The sequence below is a fragment of the Rhodnius prolixus genome, unplaced genomic scaffold, assembly GCF_049639745.1.
Source record: "Rhodnius prolixus isolate KJV_2025 unplaced genomic scaffold, Rpr scaffold_2, whole genome shotgun sequence".
NCBI lineage: Eukaryota > Metazoa > Arthropoda > Insecta > Hemiptera > Reduviidae > Rhodnius > Rhodnius prolixus.
This window is the reverse complement of record NW_027411592.1, coordinates 48,241,122-48,259,227: the sequence shown is the minus strand read 5'-3', so window position 1 is coordinate 48,259,227 and position 18,106 is coordinate 48,241,122. Positions and strand designations below refer to the sequence as shown.

Here is an 18,106-nt window from a genome sequence, read left to right as displayed (position 1 = left end):
GAAAAGTAAAATGATTATTATTATAAATCACCTTTTGCCGAAACCTTCTCATATTGCATTTTGCAATTTTTAAATCAAATAACAAACTTGGTTATTTGTTCTTTTCGTTCGAAAGCATTATTATTACATTGCTGGTCAAACTAGCTTTTAATTCCTTACTTTTCCATCGCTTATTAAGTCTCGTTTTCAAAATAAAGAGAACTAATAATTACTATCTTCTCTGCTAATTATATTCATTGTATTTGTTAAAATACACTGCTTTCATGGCCATTCTAGCTTTTAATTCCTTAATTTTTCATCATTTTGGTAGTTGTTTCCAAAATAGAGCGAGCTTATGTATATAATCTAACGGTGCGGTTATAATTATTAATAAAGTAGAGAGCTAGTAATAAGTATTTAACTCACTTGCCATCCTTGTACTTAGAACCATCTTGTGGAAGAAAAGTCTCCAATTCAGTCATAGCTGGAGTGCCGTTGGAAGTCTGTGAAATAAAAAAATAAGAATATCCATTAATTGTTTCTTAAATGATTACTATTCTATACATCAAAAATGTAAAATATCTTGTATAAGAAGGCTACTGCATTTAAAAAATAAAAAAATATCCTTACCATGGTTTATATTAAACTTAATCCACTTGTAAGTTGTGCCAGTTCTTTCTTAATTATTAATTCTAGAAGTTTCTTACTTATTCTGCCGACAGTTCCTGCAACAACAAAACAAACAATTGATTAAAAAAAAGACATTCTATAAACTATTTTTGCTAGATAATGAAACATTAAATTGTTTATAAAACTTGAAGGGCTTTGTCACCACATTATGAAGCAATAATTCATGACTATTAGTTATTTGCTAGCAACGCTACCATATAAAACTTGCTGACGATAAGTCAAATATAACTGCTTCGTCCGCTCATTTTAAAACCATTTTCATACAAATATTTTTTTATTCTTGCATCATTATTTTTTCTATTTGAATAAAAAAATATTGGAATTGTTTTGTACCTACGTACAAATACATAAGTAACGCATGAAATTAAGTACCTTAAAATAGGTTTTAAAACCGCATACAATATAATTAGTACTTAAAGTTTAAATGAATTCTGCTACTTTTTTAAAAAAATTAAACTAGTCGCCACTCGCTTCTAAGGTTTCATTTCCATCGAGTCTTAGTGAAAGTATTGTAAATCAAACTAGTAAAGATTTCTAAGACGCAAATTTGGTGTGGGCTACTCAAATAAATCAGTTTCATCAACTTTCTTAAAAACTTGGCAGGTTCTTTTTATTGGTAATCAATTTCGTTCTACAAACTTTATAAACAATGTGACTGCATTGAAATGTACATCCTTCACTTGGAATAATCCCAATAAACTGAGTGAAGGTTCTCAACCAGAGCACACCTAACGTGTTTATATATTTATACAAATCAAATTTCAACTCTATGGTGCTCTCCACCTAGTGCATCCATACTATTTTTTTAAAACAGGACAGGACATGCATTAGCACCGTAACAGTATCCTGGATGCACAGTCACAGATAACAGGTCAGGCTGAATTTAGATTTTTGCTTTTCTACCAGCTTCTTGCAGTTCTTTCACTGTCTAGAGAGAAAAGTATATGAAAAATAAGATACTTAGAGTACTATAAATCTGGATTTACGACTCCAATATGACTTAACGACGAATGCGTTTAACAATTTTTTAAATTGCTATTATTAGGATTATTTTCATGCACCATACAAAAAAAAAATCCCAATTGTCGGGTGCCAAAGGACATTTATGAATCAACCTGGAAAACGACGTGCAATTACTACCGTACTGTTCTTTAAGAAACTTATATTATACATTGTTCATAAATTGAATTGTTAAAAAACCTAACTAGATAATAAGTGCAAGATAACAACAGAATAATAAGTGAAAACGCTTACAAAACAAATTAGAAATACAAACAGTCCTTATTTAGACTTACTTTAATCTCACAATTAAAAAGATAATGTAATAATATTTTTTTAACAATATCATGTTTACAAAATCTTCAAAAAGAGAAAAGGAAAGATAAAAACCAAAAAGAAACCAATCAAATTAAATAAATTCATTTTTTATATTATTTTTTAAAAGTTTTATATAAGATGTTATCTATTAATTTTTGTGAAGAACAGTTATAACATTTTGCGCGCAAACTCAGTCGGAGTTTGGGATTCGAAAGTCAGTAGGATCAGTTTTACTTCAACTTGTTGAATAAGGAATAATTGTGCTATATTTTTCACAGTAATGCTGGTAAGAAGACATCAATTACCGCAGTTACGCTTAATTTATGCATTAATCATATAACCCCCCCCCCCCAAAAAAAAAGAATAAAAAAACATTTAATCACCCAGGGACGTTAGAGTAACGCGCCGGCATCACGTGCCTAAGGTCCCAGCTTCGAGTTAAGTCTGCTGCTCTTAAATTATCTCTTCCTAAGGTCTCACAATTCAGTCATGGACTCTCAAAAACTGCCCAGGAACTGGCATAGCACTGCAAAACCGAGCGCTAATGACTTCTATAAGGATGAACCTTAATTTAATAGAAATAACAAATTTAATTCTACTTTTATATACAAACGGTCGCAAGCGACAAGAAAATGTTCATAATTCAAACACTAAAAGCTACTATGAAACTTGATTGCACTTGACTGGATGTTTGAAACATTTCCTTACGACCTTAAAGGTTGCCCCAACTTGAATACACATTAAAATAATAATGTCAACAGAACTGGTGTGGTTATTCAAGGATAACACACACCAAGTTATGTAACTTCTATAATCTACATACATAAATCCGTGATGCCTCGAGAGTCCAAATTTAAAATATATCAGCTGATTGAATTACAAATAAATACATAAATAAAAAAAGAAAGGAACCTTAGACCTTGAATGAAAAATACCTACATTACAGGAATGACTATGAAGCAAACCCAAGCACTAGAAAGGAAAATCCAAAAACACAGTTTCCTTTTACCGTTGATCTCAATGTTTCCATCGACATTTGCATCAAATTAAAAAAAAAAAATTAAAATTCTAAAGATTTAACAAGCGACTATATTGTATATAAATGTGGCACGGTTATTTAAGAAGTTGGTACCGATTATTTTATTAAAAAATAGCTGTTTACCAGAAAAAGTACCTTTTTAAATTCATTTAAATCTTCGTAAAATAAGTTTTGCTTTTTACATAAAAAGCTTAAATAATCTGTTCTGCAAAGGACTTCCAATTGAAAGATTTTCAGATAAATCTGCCAATTTTAAAACTAGTTCATCTCTAAGCTTTACTGGTGAAACTTAAGTATTGTATATGTGTTCTTCTGCTCTGAACGCAGCAGGAACACAACAGTGAGTCAGAATAATAAGGTCTTCTTGGCCAAGAGGAAGGCCCCAAGGTTCAGACGTCATCACATTCAACAATCTCTCAAAGAATATAATTTGTTTAATCAGAAGTAGTTGCCTATAAGATTATAAAAGGAATATTACAGAATGAAAGGTCATTAGTGTTGAATTAGTAAGCGAGAAAAACCATTGTAAAGTCCTTGTTATTGTATAATCTTATAACAAATTCTATTTTCTAATAAAAATAAAAAAAATACATAAATAATATATAATGTTTAATTATTTACATGGTAAGGAAAAGTAATGCAATTAGATCAAATTTTCCGAACTTAATTAAGAATGACTATTACATTATTAAAATTCAGTCAGTGAAACAATCAGTGTATTAGAAGAGCAGAAATTACTAATGAAATAGATATCATCAGGAGAAATAATTAAAATGATTTGTAGAAAACATTTATTAATGCTTTAATTAACTCTAACGCAGTTTATTTTAGTGTTATTTTTTAATGGTACATTAAAAAAATATATATAATAATTTAATGGCCAATATAATATTTTTTACTGCGTCAGCGAAATTATGCACTACTTCTTTTATGGTATATTATCAATTTGTAGATTATGTCATTCTTCTAGAAGACCTTTGAACCAAGAGCAGAAAAAAATTATTTGCTAAGATTTTATAAAAAAAGAAAAAAACATAGCCAATATTTTATTATCTGTGACGTATTATTTATTTTTTTCATAATTTCACGTGACCCCACTAATATCAAAATATGATTAATCTTATACAAATGGCTATAAAAAGTTAATTGTTTATGTGTATGTACGATGCAATCTTTTGCAAAATGAGAACTGTGACACTTTGATCCGAGATGAAATATTAGTGCTATAGTTCGAAAAAAAAACCATGGACTTTGCGAGAGATTTGAGGTTTATCCTGCTGGACCTGTTAGGAAATGGTCTTCAAATTAGTCTCTTAGCAACGGTACATGGAGACAGGCCTACTCCAATCACCTAAGAGGCAATTAGCTCCCATTTCTCATAGAATCATTCAGAAAAAAAACGTTAAAAAAAACTTCTTTTTTTTTTAAAGAAGGAATAGTGTCCAGTTAGAGTCCAGAAAAACAACATATCTTGAGGTTAATCTAAATTAACTCAAGAGATAAGTTGCTTAAGCTATTAACACAAAGCCTTAATCTTTTTAAATCCATAAAAATTAGTTAAAAATTGAATTTTATTTTAATCTTGGCCATCAGATTTGTTCAATGTTCAATGATAGCATGCGACCAATATTTAAGTAAGTTTCTTACCAATCATATCAACTAACGCAATGTAAACAGGTGATTCATTTTGGTGAACTTTTCAACGGTTTAAACTTGCTTACAACACTTTCATCGGATGAAATAAATTTATTACGGGGACCAATTTAATTTTTTGTTAAAATGAGTTCATTTTTTTTTTTTTTTATATCGTACAGAATCGACTGGGGGTAGATAATGTAATTTGTTTTAGTCGGTTAGTGTGTCGATAAGATAAAAACAAACATAAAGCACACATTCCCTGTGTCCTTTAGAGTGTATGTAAAATAACATATCCTTAAAAGAATTATTGATATTTGACTGCTTTATTATTAAAGCTGTTATGTATTTACAGAATTTTCAGACCAAAATAAATATTAAAATTGATATAAGATTATACCAGCGCTTAGTTAAAGGATATTAACCACACAATCTCCTCCAAATATTTCTAAATAATTGAATAAATATTCCATTCATTTCAAGCCAAGCCCAATTCTGTTATAAAAACAAAATCCATTCAAAGCTATCCACTTATTTTAACCCTCTTGCTATAATATTACATCCACCCTTACACACCCCGGCCAATCCTAGACTGAAGCGAAGTGGCTGCGCGATCATTTAAGTGCATTACAGCGGCCTCCAAGTGTGTCTGTTATGTAAGCTTGCTTTTTAGGCAAACTATCGTTCACATCACATCCACCAATTTACATAAATGTATGTAGTTCTTTTTATTGTGCATATGTACATATTATTTAAATATCGCTCAACAGTTTTGCTTGTTGTAGAATTAATTTTTTTTTTTTTAAATCTTTTATTGGAATTTACCATTACAACGATTGTTGTAACAAGCAAATATGGTAAAAAAATAAAAATAAAAGGTAATCATGAGTGGAGAAGGCACCCAGTGGTGCCACTCCAGTAACGTGCTTTGCTCTCACGATAAGACTAGATCACGAGGCCATCTTCTTTTCAATCTCCTCAGAGGATTACCTGGTAATGTGGAGGAAGATAAGTGTTCTATGAGAGGGTTAGGATGAGCTGCTGTAGAGTGGAATGAAATTTGAGAAAACGAGTGTTAGCAAGTTCTGTAATGAAAGGGATTTTGAGATCATTATAAATGGTCAACCGTTTGTCCAGGAACAGTCCATGGTAGCGTACTTTGTCCACAGTTGGTACAGGAGTTTAGTTCTTGAAGATGGGAGGTAGGATTTCCCGTCTGAGAGTAAATACTATAAATTTTGATTTCGTAAGGTTAGTTTTGATTCTCCATTTGAAAAGCCAGTCCTGTAAGTGGTTGATGTGTGTTTTTAGAGCTCGTGTAGCGATAAGAGGATCAGAATGAGGAGATAAGATTGCAGTATCGTCACCAAAGGTGGAGAGGATGGTATTTGGATGTTGAGGTACATCTTCTGTGTATAAGGAGTGAAGAAGAGGACCTAGGACACTGCCCTGAGGAACACCAGCTCGAGTTAGATGGATATCAGAGTCTGCTGCTCCACAGTTGACTCTGAAATATCGATCTTTTAGGTAGGATTTGAGGATAAGGTAGTATGTATGAGGAAGAATCTCTCTCAGCTTAAACAGTAGTCCCTCAAATTAATTTAAAAAAAATAGAATTAATTTTTAAAAAAAATATCAAAAAAATAAATAATGTTGCATTTAAAATGTAAGCAGAGAAAAGCCCAAGTCCTGAAGTATGCGAAGACCTAGCTTCGTGCATTCGTGTGATCCGACGCGCAATCGAATTTGATTTGATTAATGAAAATGGAAAGAAACTTTATAGAATAAAGAAAAAGGGAAATTTGTAAGTTGGGCCGGAATTAAGTTTCTTTAATAAAAGAGTTGCATCGCAGAAGATAACCTGTTTGTAAATAACATTTCTTCCCCTAACAGAAAGCAACAAATAAGTAATAGAAAGCAAAGCACTTTGTGAAGAGAAACGCACTGGATGCACATTCCTAACACAGATATAACTAGATAAACCACGCTGAATAGAATTATTCTTCCATAGTTAATAAAATTGTCTGATGAAATCATGACGAGATTTCATTCATTATTGTTTAAAATATTGCTTAGTTTTTTTAATTATTTGCATATACATTTACAGATTAATTAGTATAAAAGCTGATTCTGTAAAATAATATTTAAAAAAAAATAGCTGGCCTTGCTAATCATTAAATGTCAAATTAAACACAAACTGTAAATTAAGAATGCATGGATATAGCAATAAATGTTAATAAAAGGTTTACCTCTTACACCAAATTGTGAACGCCAATCTAATAAGAGAATTACAAATAATTTCACCAAATTCAAACTAAAACCTAAGTGAACCCAACAAAGATACAGTTATACTGATCACTGATTTGTAAATTAATTTACATATCCTATAGATATAAGATTTCCATGTTACGTAAATCAATCCTAATTAAAAGATTAGATAATTTTTTTTGATTGATAAAATTTAATCGTATTTCAATAAATGAGGATAAATTGCGGTTATTGATATTGTCTTATTTTTATTTTTTTTTTTTTACCATAAAAATGGTACGAATGGCAAAATTAATTACACGTAAGGACAGTTTTTTTATTTCAACCTATTTTCGCGTTTCCGCTTTTTGGTTCTGAAGCTAGAGGGGTACAATTTGTGTTTTCTGGAGGCTTGCCATTTCTAGACAAGACAAGTGAACAAAAAACCTGTATCTATCAGACAAGTGGATCGAACTTAGTAAAATGCGTATCCATTGTATACACATTTTGAGTTAATTCAACTTGGAGAGAAAAAAATAAAGATGTTGAATATACTTTTTTGGACGGATGGACATTAATTTGTAACCAGAAATGCGTGTTTCCTCTTTGTACAAAAGATAAGATTATCTACCTTACCGTAACAACTTCCTGCTAAAAAAGGAGTAGTGTTCAGCTTTCTTTTGTTCTTGTTGTTCTAGAATGTTTGCTTTAAACAGTCGAGGTATATACTCCAATCATAAGTACGTTTTATGGACAAATTGTTGTTACTCGGAGTTTTTATTGATGAAATAAGTCACATCATTTTTTTTTTTAACAATGAGTCTGTCGATTAATCCATGGAGATCAGAAACGTCTCTTAAGTTACAGTTTTGGTAAAATATAAACGAATCGTGAGACTATTTCTGGCTGTATCTGAAACGATTTCAAATACAGCCTACACAGCACACATTTCTTTATGAATTTTAGTTCACTTACTTTTGAATTTAAATCTTCAACGTAAGATTGGTTCCTGAGATTTGTGGTTAAAAAAAAAGTACAGTTCTCTTTTGACTATAGCCTTGAATGGCATTGGAAGGCTTTAATCGCATACTTTAGGGACTATAATAAAATTCTATTAGCATATAATAACCCTTGATAATGGGCCAAAAAGTGACGCTGTTCAGTGAGGCCTAACTAAAGACAGTTCTTCGACCAGATTATTTCTTTTGTCAGCCTTAGCCTGCATTTCTTTTAAGGCTCACATTACGATTTGTAACTTGAGATTATTTAAATATGTATAATGAAGTTTTCAGCAGAAAAGGGGGTTGAACATTTATCAGCAAACTAATGATTTTAAACAGCGTCCTCAATATGCATTTTGCCATTGATCCAAATCGATAAAATCAGCTAACGAATTTCAGAAAATTATTTTTAACTTTAGATAGCCAATGCTAAGATTTAGCCGGATGTATGTCAACATAAACATGGGGTAATAAAAGAAAAAGTACAAACCAAGAAACATTTTTTAAGTTGTTTTAACCAATCCAAGCTTTTTCAGGAACTGTTTCGTTCAAATTTCTATACGAAAACACAACAGTGAATTTATAATTTCCTTCAAATGGCTCCTATGTGTTTAAAAATTTAATGATTTATTTGAAACAGGTAAATTATTCCGGTAATACTGACGATTTAGGTGTCTTCTTAGAATGTGGATTTAAATCCATTCAGACTGACGACATGAAGGTGAATATAACATATTTGGATCATTATTTGCATACAATAATTTCTAACCTTCGTATTACCTCTCGTTCTGATGCCACGTGAACATATTCAAGGTATTTGGTACAGCCGCTATCGTTCATTTATATTTAATTCTTATTGCTGTTTTTACTACGTGTATCAGAGCTGTAATATCGCCAGAGGGGTCTCTTTTTTTCACCACGTTTTTTCCATATCTCTAGCAAATAAAGTTAATGGCTGATATCTATAGGGATATAATGTGATAAATAATAATTCTGATTATTCAGTTATCGTCAGATAACCCGTTATCCTAATCAAATATTTCCTGATTAAATGGGAAAATAAAATAAATGAATCGAAAAAATTCTTGAGTATTTAAACGATCTTTAATAAAGAACATCCATGGTTACAGCACTAATCTCAATAGTTGGCAAACTATTATTTTTGACAGGTTTGCGATATCGAAGATAAAACAAATAATTTGTTCAAATCTTTCTAGATTAAGTTAATCTTTCTCTCACATCTTTTAAATAAGTGATTCCTAATTTAAGACTCTTTTCTTGGGTAAAATGTTCTTCATCTTTAAGCCAAAATAAGGTTATTGTCGTCATGTATTCGAGGTATAGCATTTGAAATGAATTACAACCAGCCTGCCGTCAGAGCTGTGCCATAACATGAAGAATAGAATCTCAATCTACAATTTTTTTTTGTAATAGCATTCAATAGACTATTAAAAATATCTGATATCCTTCTGGGTTGCTAAAACGGCTTTTCCGACTATAACTGGATGACCCAAGGTATTATTATTAGTAATTAAATTTTGAGGTGGTCTTAATTAGAAACTCTTATCAGTGAGGTAATGTTTTTCATTTTTTTAAAAATGTTTATCTTAATAATCACTTAACTTTTTAAATAAAATAAATTTGGGAACTCAAAGCAATAATTACGAAACAGTTAAGATAAATTCATAATTGGAGAGAAAGTGAAGTCCACATCAATCTACAAAATAGAAATCCAAATTTTCTTCATATCTTTAGGCAAAAATAAGCTCTAATTTTCAAGGAAAAGAGGTTAAAAACTAATACCACGCATAGGGACAATTACTTACAATCTTTTAAAATCCTGTCATGTTTTTCACTAGCGGTAGAAGATAAGAATTACCAAGGGCTGTTCTTGGATAAACATTTCTTTTTCATAGTACTGTTTTTATCAACAAAGGCATTTTCCTGAGTTTCCTGGAGGAAAGCAGAAATTTCTATGAAGCTCTAAAAGAAAGGTTCTTTACGTAGAACGCCAAGAAAATGCTTGGTGCTCATTTGTTTTTGCAATGGCCTTCTTTGGTGGCAGGAAAACTAGGCCTACAAGAAATACTTGAATCGAAAAGTAAAAAGAACATTAGAAGCGTCAAAAGCAACTCTCCAAATAAAAATAGGAAAACAAATTCACCAAAATAAAGAGCAAAACTTTAACCGTAAAGATTTTAATGCGGTCATTTTCTCGTGCTAACTTCTTTGAACCTTGCGTTATAATTACGAAGTGCAGTAAATCTATGAATGTAGGTACAGTCTGTGTAAAGGAGATTGAATAATTGTGTACCAATTGATTCTTAGCCACTGGGGAATCCAAGGCAAGGTCTGCACAGCATATTTACCAGCTACCAGATAGAAAGCGTACAGCTGCAAGAAAATAACATAGACCTCTGGGAAGTAAGTAAATGATCTGTTTAAAGTGGGAATTCTTTCATAGCTACCTGACATACGAGGGTCATTCAATAAGTAACGAGACAAATTATTATTGCTCAAAAACGGTTTATTGAATCAGTACAAAACTTTGGTTACTTTTCAACATGGTCCCCAGCAACACTTATACACTTGTCCCATCTTTCTGCTAATTTGTAATAGCCCTTGGCATAAAATTCTTTAGGTTGATCTCGAAGCCACTTTTGCACCTGATTTTTTACCTCTTCATTGGATCGCAAATGTATCCCTCGTAGACCATCTTTAAGGGGTCCAAACAGATGGAAGTCTGATGGGGCGAGGTCGGGGCTGTAGGGGGGATGTGGAAGGATCTCCCATCCCAGTTTCTGAAGTTTTTCTTTCGTCAGCTGTGCCGTATGTGGACGGGCGTTGTCATGAAGCAAAATCACGCCTTCAGTCAAGAGCCCACGGCGTTTCGTTCGAATTGCAGGTCTTATCTTGTTTTCCAGCATGTCACTGTAGTACTGGCTGTTGATTGTTCTTTGGCCTTAGAGAAAATCACGTCGAATATCGATTTTTCAACTGTTGACTGATTTGAAGCCGGGTTTCTTTGTGAGCGTTCGTGAGTTGTCTGGGCACCCATCTCGCACAGGTTTTCTTGTACTGCAGCTTGTTGTGAATAATGTTATGGACAGTTCCAACACTCGCGTTTACTTTTTCACTAATAAGTTCAACGGTGATACGCCTATTGTCCCGAATTAACGCGTCAATCCGAGATTCGAGAGAGGAAGTCCCAACTTCGATCGGTCGTCCACTGCGATGCTCGTCAGAAACTTTTGTACGGCCACTTTGAAACTGTTCTACCCATTTGTAAACGTTCGAACGATTCAAACAATTGTCTCCGTACACTTTTAACATTCTTTTGTGGATTTTACTACCTTTCTCACCTTCCGCGACTAAAAATCTGATCACGGCACGTTTTTCTTCCACGGTGCAATTCTCGAGCGGACTCGCCATCGTTAACTGAGTAAATTTGAGGTTATGTTAACAAAATATATTTGAACAGCTGATCAGATGTCATCGCAAGGTTGCCAACTTTATGTCCTGAAAGTTTCATACGGATCAATTTAGCTGTTTTTGAGCAGTAGTAATTTGTCTCGTTACTTATTGAATGACCCTCGTAATTCTCGCTTTCCGATTACTTGCAGAAACAAATAAATCGACTAAATATCTCTGCCTTGTAGAAACACGGTCAACTCCTTCTCTGAACTATCGACGAACGAGCAATGTAATGTTTGACTCAGGTCTGAATGATGGAACAGCTAAAAGAAATTAAAGACGCTGTCTCCTGCTTATGGCGCAGGATAGAAAGAAAATGTTCAGGATCTGTTTGGAAGATCCAAGACTTTTTTTTATATTTATATCACGATTTAAAATTCAATCATTTAATTTTTTTCGCTCTGTACTCTTCAATTAAATAAAAATATTGCCAGATCATTTTCACCATAAAATAAATAAATAAAAGACAACTAATTCCATAATTTGATGAATAAAACAACTAGGACAAGATGAGTCACGAAGTAAGTTACTTCCGTGGCTAATCTTGATAATGGATCATTTTCATCAACTAGAGCTTCCCTCATTCTCTATAATAATCTTGCTGTTAACAACTTCATTTATTCAGCTTCCTTTCACAGCCTTCTTAACTGACAAATTATTCAGGACAACTAGAGTTAACTGTTACAAGTAATGGACATACAATGTAATAGTTAAATTATATTTATATATTATAACTAGCTCTCGAAGATTGCATACAAAATTAAGACAGTTTATTCTATTACAAAAATATCTTTTTTTTAAATGCCCCTCAATGACTGATAGTTTTTTTTTGATTAAATCTAATATTTTGCCTTTCTAGAAATGAACTACCCCTTACTAGATAACTGGTAAAGAATCTGTTATAAATTAAGTTATTTTGTACGATTACCACACAAAACAGGTCGTTATAAATATTTTTTTAAAAATTAATTTATATAATAAGTGCATTTATTACTGATGGTTACCTATTTTGTTGGAAAAATGCAATTTTGTTGTCAACTGATTATCTACTTTTAATTTGCCATGACATTGAATGAATATATTGTACGTGTTTAATGAATGATGAAGTTCATTTTAAATTCAAACAATCTATGGTATCTGAATGAAGAGTTTAGTTGCAAAAGTTAAAATCTAATTTGAATCAGATTTTGGACTTACTTCCAAATCCCTTAATCCAAAAGCTTTGCCCAACATTGCTGGATCTCCAGTCTACCCCTAAGTGGTGAGTGATCTGTTGAATTATAAAAGTTTATATGCACTTAGAGATCCGAGGGAAATATTGATAGCTTCTCTGCTGCATACAAACCATAGAAATTTCATTCCTTAGCAAGAGAGATTACAGCAGCATAAATTAAAAAAGAAAAAAGACGAAATATCTCTTCGCACGGGCACTAATTAAATAAAATAAAAGATTAGCTTAGGTTTGCTATTCAGTGCTTAAAAAGTACTTGTACACATGTAACAATTTATTTGTTTGTTCATTGATAATAACGATTTATTAGTTTGTTTGATAAAGTCAAAGTAGGTTCTCTTATAACATATGCGATATTATCTGATTAGTAAAAATATAATGTACAATTATATAATAACGAGATGGACATGTACTCTAAAAGTCTGAATGCGAGAGGTAGACATGAATTGTGACCTTGTGAAATAGCAATGACGATACTCTGCGGTTAAGCGAGATCTATGGCTGGCTGCGTAGTAAGTTGGCACTTACACTTTGTTCAATATTTTTTCATTTAAAAAATAAACTGATTTATTTATCAGTATACTTAAAGCATAAGAAACGCTGGATAAAAAATGAAATTGTAAAAGATATTTTACGCATGTTTGTTACTCCGAGATCAGTTCTTTCGGAGCAGAACATAAAATCAGGAGGATTTCTACAGAAGATTTGATAAGGAATGAAAACAGAATTGGGATATGTGGAACCAAGGAAAAAAAGATGGACATTAAAACAGACAGTTGCAACAGGCAAGTAGCAGTAATGCTAAAGTTAAACAGGAAACGTACAAAGGTTGAGCTCACGGGACATCCAAAAATTAGCACCTAAGGAACTAAGGTAGAGAACCTAGGATGCTTAGCGGAGGAATTGGCAGTCAAGGTACAAGGAAAGGTGCCTAGGGCACAATGAAATTGGCTTTTGATTAACCTTAATTTATTAGTACGCAGAAAAAAAAAAAAAGATAACGCATGCGTTGAGGAATATTTATTTTATGTAAATGTATTTATGTATTTGTAATATCCAGGCCCCCTGAAGAAGGCAATATATTTGTCGAAACGTTAGCGAAAAAGACGAGTTCTTGTTTATATTTGACCGTTCCCTCGCCAATTCTAAATCCTTAATTTAGTAATTTACGGTCACGAAACCAATATATTCAAAAAAATAAAAGTAAAAATAATTGGCCATCCATCCCTACTGTTTGATGGCCATCTGTCCCGAATGCTAGAGCGAGATGGCCAACATGATAAACATAACTCAACGCGTACTTTTTGACAGTTTTAGAAGTTGGGATTCATTAATGTATACTGTATACTTTCCTAATATGTAAAAAACAACACTAAAATTTCGACATACATTCGCTACAGCACGTAGTATGTAACTATCATAAAAAATTTTGTTGAGACGATAATGTTTTTATTCTCTGAGTTAATTAATAACGCTTTGACGCAGACCAAAATATACATTGAGAGGTCACGCAGCGTCGTCGGACGACATTTCGGTTAAATTTCGGCTATTGGCCATCTCTCCCGATTGGCCATCTCATCCGACTTTACCCTAACTCATAAAAGTACTACTCTTTGAATTTGATCTCGTTAAAGATGGACTAAGCAAGAATATAATCGAAGAGTTAGAAAAGAGACAAGTTCCTCCATTATATCGCTCGGACTTGTGAACTATTCGAGTATGTTCACATTTAAAATGATTGATAGTACTTCCATAAAATATATCGATAAGAGGTAATTTATTACACTTAATCAGTGTTTTATTTTACAAGGCACTTATGTTTTAATCAATTTACACCTAATAAAAAAGTTAACAAGCAGTTAAGGGCTTTTAATAAACGTCAAAAGATAAGTGTTCTCCTTTTTCCAGGTCAAATTATTCTTAAAATAAGTTTTATTTATTTAAACTTTATCTTTGAGAATGATGAGTTTACTCGAATTCATGCTCTAAATCTATCAATAGAACGTGTACAATTTTTTAAATACAAAGAGTATTCAAGGATAATGAAAATAATGATATAGTTATTGTTTAGTGAAATACATTCTCATATATCTGGAAAAAGCTCCGGGCGCTAATGACCTCAGCTGTTGATGCGCCAAAAAAAAAAAAAAAAAAAAAAATATATTTATACATGTATTCATGCCAATTTCTTTATTCATTAGATAAACAATTGGAGGTGGGCAGCCGCCTCTACATTTAAATTAAAATCGTGAGGAACACGCTGGAGAATTGTACTAATTTACATTCTTTACCCTAATCAAAACTTTCTTCGTCTTTCCGTCTGTTTTTGTTCCTAGAAGACACAATTGGTCTATTTCTTCTCTAACCAATAATCATTTAAAGGATTCTTTAAGATACTATTAGAAACCAACTTCCGTTAATAACCCTAATTTGAAAAAACAAAAAGTTGTCTAGCCAAGATCCATCTTTAGAGACATCTAGGAGTCTATTTTATGCTATGCGTAGCAGAAAAAATTATTAAAAGTTCTCCTAATTTTAAAAGAAATTAAACAAAAAAAATGTTGTTGCTTTACTCCTTAACTTACTTGAGCTACTCAAGCATAAAATTACGTGTACAATCCCCCAAAAACCCCTTTAAAAAATCTATTAATTGGTACAATATTTTTTTTTAAAAAAAAAAAGGTAATCTTTTATCAGTTGAACGGTACTTATCTTTGTAGACAATCTCTGACCTCTTATCGAATTGTCAGCAACAAAATTGTTCAGTATAGTTCCTTTACCGGTAAATTTCACCTATACCTTATTCCAGATGGAGGTGGTTTTGCATAAGAATGATAGGTTTGAGCTCCCCAAAAATTTTTAATATTTTTATTTTCTTTATACTTGCCACACACACAGTCATTCGCTAACAATTTTTCTTTTTGTATTGAAGGGCCCCCCAAAAATACTCTGCCGACACAATTGATACAATATTAATACTTCACCACGAAACGACTTGAAAAGTAAAAGACATTGGCACCTTAATTAGATTCCTGAAAATACTTTTTAAAATGCAATTAATGAAAAAGAGGAATGAGATTAGCTCAATATTCAACGCACTGGCGGAGATTCCGGTTTCGAATCCATGTCTGATTCTCAAATTTCCTCTTACTAGGAGCTTCTTATGGCTTACTGTCCGCTGTAGGACAATGTCTGTAACAAGAGAAGACTGTCCTGAGTCCGACAATGCACTGAAAATAAGCTCCTGGCACCAATTTACCTCAGACCCAATGTTTTGCGCGCATTAAATTAAAAAAATAAAATAAATGAAATGAAAAAATTAACTTATAAATTTCACTCGTTTGAAGTTGTCGGCCAAGATTAACATTAAGAAGACAAAGATCAACATTAATGGAGGAAAGAAGTTTTGTAATTTCTTGTATTTATTTTTATTTTATACATTTTTTTCATGAGAAATATTGACGAAGATGCCAACTAGGTTACCAGGCGACTGAGTGTTATCTTGAGTAGTTGCCAGACAAGGGAGTTCAATTATATTTTTATACCTTTCAGTTTTAATTATTTTTTAATTAAATATGGAATTAGATCATAAGCATGAAATTGAAATTCTGAAAGCTAGATACCGAGTAGTAGCTCGATTAAAGCAGAATTTAATCAAAAAGACCCAGTAGAGTTAAAAAAGAAACTTGGATATTAATAATGTGTAACGAAATTACTTTTAAGTTTGAAAAGTCAGAAAAAAATTAAATTCTAAAGAATTGGTATTGATTTTTAACTTATTTTAAAAAAATCAGTTTTAGTTTGAAATCGTAAGATGTCCGTTTTAATAGAGAGTAAAGGTGCTGGACTGTATTTAATAAAACTTTTGAGATAAATTAATTTTTATTAATTATTGAGCAGCAACTACATAACTTCTGATTAAAATAATTCTAAATAATCTTTTTATAAGATTTGCGTTTAAGTATTTTATTTCTTATTTTTGGAAAATTTAGGGGCCATTGATTATTTAAATTAATCTTTAAAATTATCTAAAATTAATTTAATTAATCGGAATAAACACTACAAATAATTAAATTTACTCTTTGTACATTTCAATTCTTATCAATTTATAATTACAAATTATTAAATACTTTAATTAATAATTCAAAGATATGATCCTTTATTTAAATCTAATCAACAAGAAAAACTTATCAAAGATTCATTTTTTCCCCCAAAAATTATTAATTTCCAAGCAAATTAAAGTCAACGCTTCGTTTGAGCAATTTACCTGAATTCAATGGGTTTTTTCAGTTGGTGTTTAATTAAAAAATAGGTAATTAATAAAAATTTCTTAAATGAGAACAAATGTTTTGCTTATCACGAGATTCATTCCGCTTCACCTTTTTCAATGTCAACATTTGATTTGTCAGATTAATGAATCAGATTACTTTAAAAAATAAAAGGTTAAAAAGGTGAAAATTGTTACAAGAAGCATGAAGTGAACGGAACCAATCTGATGTTTATCAAATTAGAAGCAGGCTTCAATTGTTGGTTCAAAGACGTAAAGCAATTTAATCAAATTATTTATTGCAAAATCTTAAAAACAAAAATTGTTCTACTTATTCGAGAGTTTTCGTGGATAAATATTAGGATATAGTTATTTATTTAACAAGTGTGGAAAGTAGTACTTTTCCTCACGCGAGGCAGGGTTTGCACGCACGAGCGAGCGAAGCGAGGCGAGTGCAAGTGCAAATTGCCGAGTGTGAGGAAAATACTTGACACTCGAGTTAAATATTATATTTTTTCTGCACCCATTAGATTTATTAACTAAAAAAATTAAAAATTTCATTTTTACCTTCTACAAAAAGTAATTTATTTATTATAAACATTTATTGTTATATTTTAATTATTTACATTACTTACGTATTTACATTACTTATTACATTTTCTGCTGTTTCTTTTATTGATGGAGGAGTGTTTTCTAAACAGGAATCACTAGAATCCATTTTAAATTTCTAAAAGGTAACACTATAACCTTTTTAACTGTTATAATTAAAAATATCTAATTATTTATTAAAGTATTATTTTTATTTCTATATTCCTTTCAATTTTTATTTTATTTTTTAATATTCGTTTTTTAATTATTTAGTTACGTTAAATAAGCTTATTAAAGTTTTACAGAAAATATTTATGTTAATAACAAAACTTCTTATATCAAGGAAGCACAATAAAGTTTTTCCACTCACTAGTGCGGAAAGTGACACTAATGGGAATTTTTCCCCACTAGTGTGGGAAGTTGGGCATTACACAGCTGATTTTAATTGAGTAATGAGAACTTCCTTACATGGTTGCAGAAAAAAGATTTTTTCGGTGTGTTTGAACACTAAAACCATCTGCATGAGTAGATAACATGTACCAGAAAATAAGGAAAAATGCATGTAATCTATGAAGTTAAAAATTTCCCTTTATACTGATATTTAAGATCTGTTCTACTGGAGAAACAATGTCCGTAAA

The 18,106-nt window shown here is 31.5% G+C and overlaps 1 protein-coding gene across 2 annotated transcripts in view; it reads right to left on the bottom strand.

Annotated features, from left to right (window-relative positions):
• Window positions 1-18,106, bottom strand: part of path (solute carrier family 36 member pathetic) — a 64,343-nt gene that overhangs the window by 10,626 nt on the left and 35,611 nt on the right. Inside the window, exons 1-3 of one of the 2 annotated variants that reach the window (XM_074119671.1) lie at window positions 6,910-7,066; window positions 610-704; window positions 406-482 (exon numbers count right to left, since the gene is read on the bottom strand). In XM_074119671.1, the coding sequence (XP_073975772.1) occupies window positions 406-482; window positions 610-612 (80 nt within the window). In that variant the 5' untranslated portion in view covers window positions 613-704; window positions 6,910-7,066. Of the gene's footprint in view, window positions 1-405; window positions 483-609; window positions 705-6,909; window positions 7,067-18,106 lie in introns of those variants that run through there. The other variant, XM_074119670.1, reaches the window with a different exon arrangement.